We start from the raw sequence: 13,249 nt of genomic DNA on the forward strand, positions 1-13,249 counted from the left end.
GAGACAGATGCAGGCATGGGCTGGCCTCGAACTCATGACCTCTTGGTCAGAGTGATTTGTTGCAGCTGGCTGCTAACCAGCCTTTGCCACCGCCCGGCCTAGCTTTTTAAAAACAAAATAGCTTTTTAAAAACAAAATTACAGCTTTTCCCGGTTTGTGGGAGTCCAGGTAGCATACAACTGTAGGAGTTAGACTGAGGAATAGCCTTCAAGGCAGACATGTAAGATTTATAATAAACTGCAGAAAATACAGGAATGCTGCACTTTGAAGGTTATAAAATTAACATCTGTCTCTGTTCAGAACTTCCTTCTGTATCCTGTTTGCAGAAAGAGGAAATGATTGAAAGTATAAGATACAGCTATTTAGTGTGTAGGCAGAGGGATTTTTTTATCAGAAGGAAATTGAAAGAAAATATCTTGCCTATGAGAGATGAATGCATAATGTAGAAAATGTTTATGCAGACAGGAAAGAGTCAATCGGCCTCAGCTGTATGATTTCCTAATCCATACAGTAAAAGGGTTCTTTCTGAGCTGTGAGAAAGGCAAAAATATGCCTCCTTTAACTCCTTCCACCATTGCTTCTTGAAGATAAGAAAAGCCATATCTATTGAAACTTTTTTATTTCACTTAAAAATACAGGTGGATTCTTGGGTCCTTACAACAACACCATACATATGTAAAGGGGGAGAACAGAAAGAAGCTCAAGGTTTGCAGCAGGACACAAAATATCCATAGGGATAAAACGAACCATTGGAGAAGAGGCGTATTAAAAGAGCCTGGTTAGGCTTGAGCATGCTCACTTGACACAGAATGCTACTGATTTTGGAAAGGAAATTTGATAGAATGGAATATTGTAGAATGGGTTGGGTGGCTGGCAACATGAACAATTGTACATCCATACAATATGTGGATGCATAGATTTTCTTTACTAGATGCCTCACTCAGTGTATCTGCCTTCTTCCACAGTCATCAGCTCTTACTTCTGGACCTATTTTTCCCATCTCCTACAACAAACAACAACAAACTTTATTTATATACCGCTCTCCCATAGGGACTCAATACCAACATGTATGTCATGTATGTTCAATACCAACATACATGACACAAAATGCAACAAACCAATAATAACATAACAACTTAAGCTTGATAAAAATGTTTTAAAACAATGTAAAACCTTTGATATAAAAAGCGAATGACAGATTGCTCCATTGGGTGAATTCCACAACCAATGGGTATAATTTCTGGATCAGACAAGACAGCAGTATGGGCTAGAGTAGGGATCACATAGTAAAAAACCTAAAGTCAGGGGTGAAGTGTGACTAATAACAAAGACCACAGGCCAAGATTACACCACTGCAAACCTACAGCATAACTATAAGGGTAAAAACTATTAGAACAAACACCCTAACACAATCAAGGAAGTGGGTAAAGTGCAGAACATGAATCATGTAATGGACAGGGTGGCGTGTAGGGTTTCAGATTAGTTGCTTCCACAAACCTATTGAGACCCTAAGCTACCATGTGATGGCCAAGGTGGTGTCTAGGGCCTCAGATTAGTTATTTCCAAAAACCTGCTGAAACCACCAAGTTTTCAAGTCCCTACGGAAAGATGATATTGATGGGGCTTGTCTTATCTCTTTAGGGAGGGTGTTCCAAAAGTGAGGGGCCACCACTGAAAAGGCCCTCTCTCTCGTCTCCACCAACCGTATCTGAGAAGGTGGTAGGATCGAGAGGAGGGCCTCACCAGAAGATCTCAAGGTCCACACTGGGACATAGGGGGAGATGTAATCACGAAGATAGGCAGGGCCCAAACCGTTTAGGGCTTTATAAGTCATAACCTGCACCTTGAATTGGGCCCGGCAACTGATCGGCAGCCAGTGGAGCTGTTTTAGCAGGGCAGTTGTTAGGTCCCTATAACTAGCTCCTGTCAGCTATCTCCTACAGTCAGCCTTCCACATTTGTGGGCTTAACTTTTGTGGACATGATAATTCATGGATTTTATTTAAAGGTTTTCTCTAGTACACTCTGGGTTCTTTGGTGCAACGCAATGGCCAACCTCTGGCAAATGTTGACCATAGATTCATGCTAAAGGACCTAAAGAGGTGTTTTTCCAGATAAAAATGTATTTTTATTTGCAATTTGCTGAGAATTAAATGTTGGTGGAAGTCCAACCATGCTTAACCCTGATGGTAGCTTTGCTCTACTCTGTATTTGATTTGATCTTTTTTCTGCAAGGCATAGAAATGGAAATTGTCAACAGCTGTGAAGACAACAATGGAGGTTGTTCTCATCACTGTGAGCACTCTACCAAGGGACCACTCTGCTCATGTAACCAAGGTTACCTTTTGGATTTTGATGAGAAGACATGCATAGGTGATGTAAAAATAAATATATACCTCTGTGAAGTAAACCGTAGCTTTAATTACCTATAAGCTATTACTTACATTGTCTCTCTGTAGTGACTTGGGAGTTGGACTATGATTCTGGAGACAAGGGTGCAAATGCCCACTTGGCAATGGAAAGCCATTACATTCTCCCAGCCAAAGAGGAAGGCAAAGGCCAAACCCATTTTGAACCAATCATATTATTATTATTATATTTATACCCTGTTTTATCTCCCCTGAAGGTGACTCAAAGTGACTTGCCAAGAAACTTCCATGACAAGCTTGCCTTTGGCCCATCGTAAGTCAGAAACAAATTGAGCACATAAAACAACCATCAGATCTATATGACACCTCCTCACCCTGAAAATGATTTCATTCAGAGAGGGAACTATGAGTCTTTAGGTTCCCAGATAAAATTGAACAGGTGAAGAAGTGATGTTGGTGTTAATGTGTGTAAGCCTTTTCCAACCCGCTTCCATATTTCCTAAAAGATTGTATCCAAAAATCAAAAAAAGGCATCCTAACACAAAAAGAGGTGCTCCATACCCCCCAAATTATAGCTGTTAAATCATTGATTTATAAGGGGGCATGGCAAAGTTTACTATTACTCAGATAAAAACAAGAAGACGGCTTGCTAATGACCTGAAGGTCAATGCCTCAATCTAAATAATACATTATACATTTTTCCACTGTCTTTCTGCCAAAAGGCACAGAGCATGCATATGATAGAGCAGCAAAGAGTCAGGAGATTCTCTGAGCTGTGTTATGGAAGACAGATGTATAAATATATAGATAGATTTCAAAAAATATTATGAGTATAAGGGTATTCATACATAAATCATATATTTACAATGACACCTTTATCTCACAGGCCCCATATTAATATAATGATGGAAGCAATAAATGACCCTCATATAAATGAATCCTCTGTGAACGAAATGCATGGCAGCAAAAACACTAGGGATGTATGGAAGGAGAGCATCAAACAGGAATGAAAGAAACCATTTTCAAACTGAAACTAAAGCAGAGACAGGCAATGTGTGGGTATATCTATTTTTGAAGATATCTCTCCCCCTGAATCCCCTATTGCTGCTGTCAGTTTTGGTACCAAAACTCACCAGCTAGGTGAAAAAGCAGCACTTTGTTTCAAATTGCCACCTTCCCTTCAACCAAGGTGTGTGCTGCCCACATGCACTGTTTAAAAATAAACTTGTCCTCCTGAATGTGCACATCCAATTGTAAACATTATATGTGGGGAGCATATGCCTTTTCCCAAAAAGGATGTGGGATTTTAAAAGCAAAAATAAACACATTTTGCCATATGCCACCAACCTTTGGTAGCATATTCAGCAGTGGTTTGGTATGCTATCACACAAATTGCATTTCTCACAGGAGAAATAGGCCGTTGAACCCACATAAACTGCCAGCCTATGGATTAAAGAATATTATCACCAAAGCAATGCTGCACACAAGGTCTCAGAACATCCGAGTGAACTTTACAGCTGAGGAATGAGTTGAACGTATGTGCCTTTGGTTCAGGTTTAACCACTTGCATGTTCTATCTCCAAGGGATTTAGCTTTGAAGAATTGGTGCCTAGAATAAATCTCTCCTTTTTATGTTAAAAGCTGGGAAGGGAATGAGTGATTAGATAGCCTACTGCTTCATAGCTTTTTACACTTCTTCTAAACTATTAAATTAGTCAGACCATTACTCTTCTTCTAAACTATTTAACACCAGCCTATCAGACAGTCAGGTTAGTAAAAGAACCATAGAATTGTCATATCTATAGCTGATAGAGCAGGAGCAACTTACTTTTGAAAGCTTTATGTTATGCTGTTTGCAATCCAGAGCCAGAGGTATTTTGTCACATTTCTAGTGTTCAATGGATTTCATACATGGTTGGTCAGGCAACATTTGACAGAAAAAGGACTATTTATTTATTGGGTTGCTGTATGGCCATATTACAAAAGCATTATCTCCTAAGGTTTTGCCCACATCTATGGCAGGCATCCTCAGAGGTTGTGAGGTCTGTTGGAAACTAGGCAAGTAGGGTTTATATATCTCTGTAATGTTCAGGGTGGGAGAAAGAACTCTTGTCTGCTTGAGGCAAGTGTGAATGTTGTAATTGGCCAGCTTGATTAGCACTGAATAGCCTTGCAGCTTCAAAGCCTGACTGCTTCCTGCCTGGGGTGCCAAACATTATGAGATAATGCTTCTGGAACATGGTTGTACAGCCCATAACAGTCACAACAAAAGGCACAATTCAATGCCATATATACATACATGAAATAAAACTAACCATAAAAAGGCCAAAACATATAGGGGAATCACAGGTTGAGAACCACTGCTCCAGATGTTTTGACTTACAGCTACAACCAGCTTCACCCAGACAAAAATTTGGGAGAGTTATATTTCAAAACACCAGGGGAGCCAAACATACCATACCTTTGGTTTATACATAGTATTCAGTGATCATGACACTCTGAAGGCTTTATTTGCAGAGTGGCATATAAATGAATTATCATCATAGCATCATAGAATCTGAGAGCTTAATGGGGTCCTGTGGATTGTCTAGACCAGGGCTTTTAAAACTGTAGGTTCTGACCATAAATATCTTAATGGTGAGGTCCCTAAAAATTTGGCAATTAGCAACACCATGCAGTGTTTACAGCAGACTCTGTAGAAAAGACTTCAGCTGTAATCCACAAAAAGGAAAATTAGCCTGTTTATCATTATGCAAATCAGCATTGCAAATGCTCTTTTGTTATCAATAAATGTTTGATTTTTATATCTGTTTTATATTCTTATATACCTGGGTTCACGTAAAAATTTCTCGGGTGGAAAGAGGTCATGAGTGGAAAAGGTCCAATAAAGCAACCCTCTGCCATGTGGGAAAGATGAATCAAATTAGATTGAACCAATGGACTCTTTGTCCAACATGTGGCCTCCATTGTGGCCAACCCAAACTTTGATGCACAAAATATGGTACAACATGTCTTTGCTGTGCAATGCTTTCAGTCTCTATCAAGAGAAGACTAAATAAACTCTTTTGCAAATAAGGCATTTTGTATTAACTGCAAGTTGGCATGTTTTGAAGTGTAGTGTATTTGGGGAGAAATACACTACCTCAGTCCTGTGATATTATCTGAAATATTGCCCACCAGCTTTTTTGTGTGTGACATTTTCAGGAAAAGCAGTGCTGCTGGTTCCAATAACTTGCATTAATCAATTTTGCAGTGGCCTCTAACCTCAATTGATAGATTACACTTCCTTCTCTTTTCCTTGTGTTGACTATATTCTCTAATAATGTTAGCACCCTTTCCAAGGTTAATTGCCAGACTGACCTTTTACTCCTCTTGTTGCTTCTTTGGAGAAATTGTGCCCATTCAGCATGGACTGATCATCTTTCAGATAGACAATCAACGCTTTTTTTCTTTTGGCCTTGTTTCATCTTTTGTGGGTCAGCAGTTTCAGGATGTATGCAATCCCAGCTCTGGCTAAAGCACAATGTGATGGTGATGGTTACTGAAGTGTCACAAATGTTATTTTATTTTTTAAAAGAAACTGACCTTAAAAATATATGGTCTGAGAAAATTTTTACTCGGGGCATTTCACGGTGGCCTTTGATGTTCAGAAAGAGGTTTTCTATGGGATGAATTTACACAAGAATTCATGTGTAGATGTAGTGCTGTAGATTCTGATGAGCAGTGACTGATTTTAGTAATATAATTCAACAGTGCTGTTGGAATCATGTACAATAAAATAGGATCCAGAGTGATGGATTTAGTTAAAAGAAATAAAAATAAATATTTGAAAGAATCTCCTGATAACATGAGCTACTTGACCAGTAGGAAAGACTTTCTCAGAGGATGGTGGGCTTTCTTTGAATATGACCACATATTAGTGATACTGTAGTAGTAGTTTTCTATCATTGATTGGAAGTTGAATTACATTATTTACAAGATCTCATCTAATTTTGTGATGAACCATGAATGCCTTTGAGAAAACAGGGGAAATGTAGTGTGTGTGTTTGTTTTTGTTTTTTTAATGCTCTAAGATAGGGACAAGGGTTGTAGCAAAGTAACAACCATGTAAATGAGTTGTGACAGATGACAGATTTCGACTTAACTAGCACTTTAGCCCAATTTCCTACAGATTTTATCCATGATTTTATCATGATGTACTGTATGTGTTTTATAACTTGTTTTATTGTTGTTTGATTTGTTTTACTGCTTGTTTTATATTGTTATGACCGGGCTTGGCCCCATGTAAGCTGCCCCGAGTCCCTCCGGGGAGATGGGGCGGGATATAAGAATAATTATTATTATTATTATTATTATTATTATTATTATTATTATTATTATTATTATTATTATTATTATTATTAGAGATTAACTAGGAACATTCTCGTGAAGGCTCTTGGCTACTGTGTAATTTTTCACTATTTCATCAATGCAATCAAGCATCATTCTTTAGTGAAGGAATTATTTAAGTACATGGGTTGAGTGGGAAGCATTATGTTGTGTGTCTTCAAGTTGTTTCTGACCTACAGTGAATCTAAGGTGAAACTACAGATCTCCATATGTAGAATTGCTGCTCCTTCTATTTCTCACCATTGGCTATACTGCATAAGATTATTGGAAGTTACAGTCTAATAATATTTAAAGAGTTGATCTTTGTTTCATACAGTTCTCATTGTTTTCGTTTGTTTCGTTTCTGTTTGAAATCTTTCTTATGTGAATTTCTTCTACATGTTTTGGAGAATTTTCATTCTTCCCATAGATCTGGATGAATGTGAGACGGGAGATGCTTGCTGTTCACAGTTCTGCATCAACTATGTCAGAGGCTATGAATGTAGCTGCAAGGCAGGATTCCGACTTTCTCTGGATGGCTGTGGATGTGATGGTAAATATTAAGGGTATAATGTATCACTAATTTTCATTTGGAAGAAAGGAATAAGAATGTTTAGCATTTTGTTTTTCATGCTGCAAGAAAGACTGTCCACAATTTGGTACTTACTCTGTAAAAAGATTGGGAAAAGAAAATGTTTCCTGCATAAAAAATACTATAGATGTAAAACAAACAAATTTTCTGCAGCAGAAGTCCTGAAGTACAGTAGAGTCTCACTTATCCAACATAAACGGGCCGGCAGAACGTTGGATAAGCGAATATGTTGGATAATAAGGAGGGTTTAAGGAAAAGCCTATTGAATGTCAAATTACATTATGGTTTTACAAATTAAGCACCAAAACATCCTGTTTGAAATACAAAACCCCTGGAAGCTGGGAACACACTAATATACTGTAGATTAATCATCTCTAGAATCCCATATTGAGCAGAGCAATGGCAACACTGGGAAACAAAAATTTGCTAAATATTTGATATTGGTCAACTGTCTCCAGAATCTCACCTGGAACTGGGTGGCTCTGTGTTGGGAGGAGGGCTTGGCTTGTGCCTTCCAGCCTGGCAGAACGGGGCTGGGCTGGAGAGCCTCTGAAGGGAGGAGGGGGTCTCTTGTGTTTCTAGGGTGCTATGCCTCTAATGATTCTTGCTTGGGTTAAAAGAGGAGGAGGAGGAAGACAGAAGTGCAAGTTGCTGCAAGGCTGACAGGGGTAAAAGAGGGAGAAGAGGGAGGAGGAGGAGGAAGAAGAGTGCGTGGGGGAGAAAAAGGAAGGAGAGAGAGAGAGGGGGGATCTGGAGCAAAATGTGTGTGTGTGTGCAGGAGGAAAGGGGGGTCCTCCGCCCGCCCACCCAGGTAAGGAGATTACAGAAGGCAGCCAGCTGCTTTGGCTTCTCTCCCTCCCCATTCTTTCCTTCCAATCATTGATTTGGAAACAAGGCCGGTTTGGAGACACGAGGCTCTGCCTGCACCAAGAGAAAGAGGGAGGAAGAGCCATGCGTTTCCTTTTTTCCCCCTCCTCCCTCCCTCCCTCCCTCGCATATAAATGGCCCCCCATGGGATGATTCACCCCCCTTCCCTCCCTTCCCTTCGGAGATGCGCTTTCCTCCTTCCAGTTTTTTCGAAAGGGAAAGAGCCACAGCTCTCACCTTGGATTGAGTGAAGGATGCAATGTTTCCAATTGGCCACTAGATGGCGTCGGATAATACGGAGTGTCGGATAAGCGGAAGTCGGATAAGTGAGACTCTACTGTACTGTGTTTTCTGTTTAGAAAACAGCATTTTCTTCACAGAAAATACAATATTTGTAAATATATTTTCTATGTATAATGATGAGTAGCATTTTATAGCTGCACCACCAAAAGTCAAATGAATAGGTTTTAGATTGAATCAATCCTGAACTCTGTCTAGAAGCTACAGTGACTAAACCGAGGCTGTCCTGCTTTGGGCATGACATGAAATTGAAGAAACATACCCAAAGTAAGACTCTCTCAGAATAGAATGCTTGGTAGGGTGGAGGACTGTAGGAAAAGAGAAAGACCATCTTGCAAATAGTTTGATTTAATCAAGGAAGTCATGGCCCTGATCCTTCTCTCTGTCCCACCACTTTCACATATTTTCTGGTTGAAATAAAGTTGAGGGCCTTCTCGGTGGCTAATCCTAGGATCTGAAAGCTCTTTCCAAGAAGGAGTACAAGTTAAGACCTTGTTATTTCAGCAGACATTTGAAAACTGACTTGTAAGGGTCATAGAATCATAGAATAGTAGAGTTGGAAGAGACCTCTTGGGCCACCCAGTCCAACCCCCCGCTAAGAAGCAGGTAATAGCATTCAAAGCACCCCCGACAGATGGCCATCCAGCCTCTGCTTAAAAGCCTCCAAAGAAGGAGCCTCCACCACACTCCAGGGGAGAGAGTTCCAGTGCTGAACAGCTCTCACAGTAAGGAAGTTTTTGCAAATGTTCAGGTGGAATCTCCTTTCCTGTAGTTTGAAGCCATTGTTCCACGTCCTAGTCTGCAGGGCAGCAGAAAACAAGCTTGCTCCCTCCTCCCTATGACTTCCCCTCACATATTTGTACATGGCTATCATGTCTCCTCTCAGCCTTCTCTTCTGCAGGCTAAACATGCCCAGTTCTTTAAGCCTCTCCTCATAGGGCTTGTTCTCCAGACCTTTGATCATTTTAGTTGCCCTCCTCTGGACGCTTTCCAGCTTGTCAACATCTCCCTTCAACTGCGATGCCCAGAATTGGACGCAGTATTCCAGGTGTGGTCTGACCAAGGCAGAATAGAGGGGGAGCATAACTTCCCTGGATCTAGACGCTATTCCCCTATACACAGTAATGCCATATAGTAATTATTGTATTTACGAATTTAGCACCAAAATATCACGATGTATTAAAACACTGACTACAAAAATGCTTTGGTTAATCCAGAAGCTTGGATAAGTGAGTGTTGGATAAGTGAGACTCTACTGTATTCCTTTTCCAAAGAGATTATAACCAGTGTGATAATTCCTGATGTAACCTAAGTACTTGCCACCATCATCATTACACTGCAATGTTCTTAATCAAAATTGATTGATGCACTCATGATTTGCTCTTCTTATTTCATCCCAGATATCGATGAATGCCTTGCTGACACTGATGGCTGTGACCAACACTGTATTAATTCTTTGGGTTCTTATGAGTGTATGTGTGAAGAAGGATATAGGCTTAACAGTGTGAATAGAAAGTCCTGCATCTGTAAGTTCTACCATATATATTTAGAAAGTCTTCCAGAATGAAAACTCATGTTGCTGACCATGGTTTTTAGAAGTTGCATGCTTTTAGAGTGAGACATTTCAATAGTGTGCACTTCTTAAAAATCAAATCAAATTGAGTAATCCTTATGCCAGCAAATTTATAATTGTTCAAATCCTGAGGTTCAGAGTACAGTTTGTGGCTAAAGATGATCATTTGGCCGCACACATCCAAATGATGATGTGTGGAATTTTTTTTGTACAGTTGGAAGTCAATACAAATACCCCAAAGTGAGATTCTTCATCCTAGGATTGTTTTGTCACCAGAATGGACCCAAAAGCCTAAGATAAATGTCTTTGGAAATTCCCATTCCTTTTTATATTGCCTGCTGCTTATTTATTGATTGTTTCTTAGTAACAAGTGGGATCAAGGTTTCGACAACAGTTCTATCTAGGCATCAAAGAGGTCACATGAACAGGGGATAAAGGGGACTATACTCACAACTGTATTTCTTTCTCTAAGGTTCTAAGTTGCATGTACTGGCCTTCCAATGCCTGGAGAGTAATGGGCCAGATAACAAGGATGTAACAGGAAGGCCATAGCCCATTAGCTCTCTGGGGAGAAAGAACACCTTAAAGAGAACTCGAGTTCTATATACAAGAAGACTTTGTATTTCTTTACTAAGAGGAAAATGTAAGGATTTCATATCTTATCTTAGCATTAGATGAGGATGAACTGGAAGAGGAGGATGAAGAAGAACTGGAGATAGTTGGAAGTCCTGACCTTCGCTTCAGAAGACCACCTCAGCTTCTTCACTTCAGTACTTCACTAAGCTCTTTCTATGATGATGATGATGACAATGAAGACATTCGTGGAGAACTTGCTCTTGTCCACAGAGTTGGTGAGAGATTCTTTTAAATTGGCATTTTCACTTTCCACAGTTCGCATGCAGATCACTGCGAAAGTGATGCATAAATAAATGTGGTAAATAAATAAATTATGTTTGCAATTTTGTTGATTAGTCACAAATAGAAGCAACACATCATTAAAGCCTATTAATTTGGTGAGCCTACTCTAGTCAAGATTAGTCAGAAGAATAAGATTAGGCCAATAATAGAGTATTTCCTCCCAAAATAGTATTTTTATTTCTATTGTGTTACATTTTCATGAGCAGAAAAATAGACTGCAAAACATATAAGTGTAAAATCTGGAGGACAACTGCTGAATAATCCAGAATATGTAGGTTGGTCATTTACTTCCAAAAAGCAGTATGGACAAAAATCATGAGCATCTCCCAAATATGAATTAGGTTCTGTTTCTTCAGGGACAGCCACTAGCTTTGGTTTGCCATCAGCAGTTGTTCACCTCAAGATTGTTCAGTATGGATAGAGGTAGGCTTGTCTGATTTCAAATTTGATTCTTATAACTTTTCATTTCAGTTTGCCTGAGTGACATGTTTGGTAGTGACTGCAGCTTAAGTTGTTCAGATTGTATGAACAGAGGAAACTGCAACAGTAACAACACTGGTTGTGACTGCCCGCCCGGATGGACTGGCATTATTTGTAATGAAAGTGAGTATTGTACTTCTGACAACCACCCTGAGGATTTTCAACTGACCTTGCATATTTTCTCTTTCAATATTAATATCACCTAACAGGTTTTGGTAGCTAAAGAGTAGAAAGTAACTGCCACCACCACATCCAATTGAAGACATTGAGAAGGAAACAACAACCATATTTATTTGAGTCTAACATGCCATCAACTCGGGGGGGGGGGGTGGGATTGATGGTGATAATTTTCCAATTTCTTGGACAGTTTTTTATTTTTAAAAAAAATCTAGATGTTTTAAAGATAAAGATACAAACTAATTAAATCAGAGATGAGGAATCTATGTCCTTCCAAATATTAGATGACTGTAGCTCCCATTGACCTTTGCCAATCGTCACAGAGTCCAATATCTGGAGAACTGGAAGTTCCCCCTCCCTGAGGAAATAAATCAAGCTACACTATAAAGAACAGTGTGTGACCACGTGTGTCTATCTATCTACTAGCTATAGCTTCAAAAAACTGAGAGTGAATCTACACTGTTGAATGAATGCAGTTTAACACCACTTTAACTACCATGCATCAGAGAAGATTCTTGTCAATACAGACATCAGAATTTCCCAATCATGTTTTGGAACATTTAGAAAAATATTTTTGAATACTTATTCTCCATTTATGTAAAATTCTAGGCAGTGTTTTGGGATCTTCTATGACTCCCCATGAGGCTTGGTGAAGCATTTTCTTACAATTACACAATTTAGAGATAGACTAATAATGATGACAGAGTACTTTTCAGTAAATCAAAGATGTCATCAAATATTATTTTGATAGATTTATAGGGAACGATGGAATGCTGTGAAATATTGCATGAAAAGCTATGATTTACACCATGCTGGGGTTTTTTTTTATGAAAAAGAAATTGACAGCAGTCTTTACCTGACATGACCAAATTAATTTAACTACTACAGTGTTCATTTTCATATCTTTCTGAGCTGGATTCTATTTATTTCAATCATCTTCTAAAGTTTTCAAATTGCTGGATACCCCTTTGAACTGGGGATGATCTGCAGCTGCAAGACACAGATACTCAGGGTAATGGAAAAACCCCTTTGAAAATACTCTTGATAGTTTAATCAGCTATTAAACTGACCCTGAGCTGCTTTGACATTGAGCTGATGAGACCATATTGAGAGACACAGAATGAGATGACCCACGGATGCTGTCTGACACATATTGTCCCTTCAGCTCCCATATATTTTCTTCTCAAGTGACAGACAACCAAAATGGTCCTTAGATGGCAACAACAAAGCACCCTTCAGTCTTGACAGGTGTCAGTCTTAGCTGATCTCATCTGCTATAAAAAAAAAAACAGTGTGCACTTGGAAAATGAATTTCAAAATCCACTGCTCCATTTCCTTTGATATCCACCCACAATCATGATTGTTTTAAGATACAAAGTTATGCCAATGAAACACTTGACAGATGCTATTGACTTTGGTCACTGGAGATTCTGGGTGTTCCAGAAGGGAATTTGTCCAAGCTGTGATCAGAACTTGGTGACATTCATGTGTGAGAGAGAAAAAGAATATGGTCACAGGTGAGCAGTTCGTGACACTCTTTATGTTACATAGTTATATCAGTCTCCTTCAGTAATAAATAGCAAGCTGAGAAATATCGCCAATAGAA

At 39.2% G+C, this 13,249-nt stretch overlaps 1 protein-coding gene across 1 annotated transcript in view; it reads left to right on the forward strand.

Moving 5' to 3' along the window:
* Nucleotides 1–13,249, forward strand: part of LOC100555258 (multiple epidermal growth factor-like domains protein 6) — a 264,856-nt gene that overhangs the window by 175,876 nt on the left and 75,731 nt on the right. Inside the window, 5 exon segments of the mRNA XM_062976742.1 lie at nt 2,235–2,372; nt 7,167–7,289; nt 9,896–10,021; nt 10,737–10,919; nt 11,458–11,589. Of these exon segments, the coding sequence (XP_062832812.1) occupies nt 2,235–2,372; nt 7,167–7,289; nt 9,896–10,021; nt 10,737–10,919; nt 11,458–11,589 (702 nt within the window).

This window comes from Anolis carolinensis, chromosome 3 (genome assembly GCF_035594765.1).
Source record: "Anolis carolinensis isolate JA03-04 chromosome 3, rAnoCar3.1.pri, whole genome shotgun sequence".
NCBI lineage: Eukaryota > Metazoa > Chordata > Lepidosauria > Squamata > Dactyloidae > Anolis > Anolis carolinensis.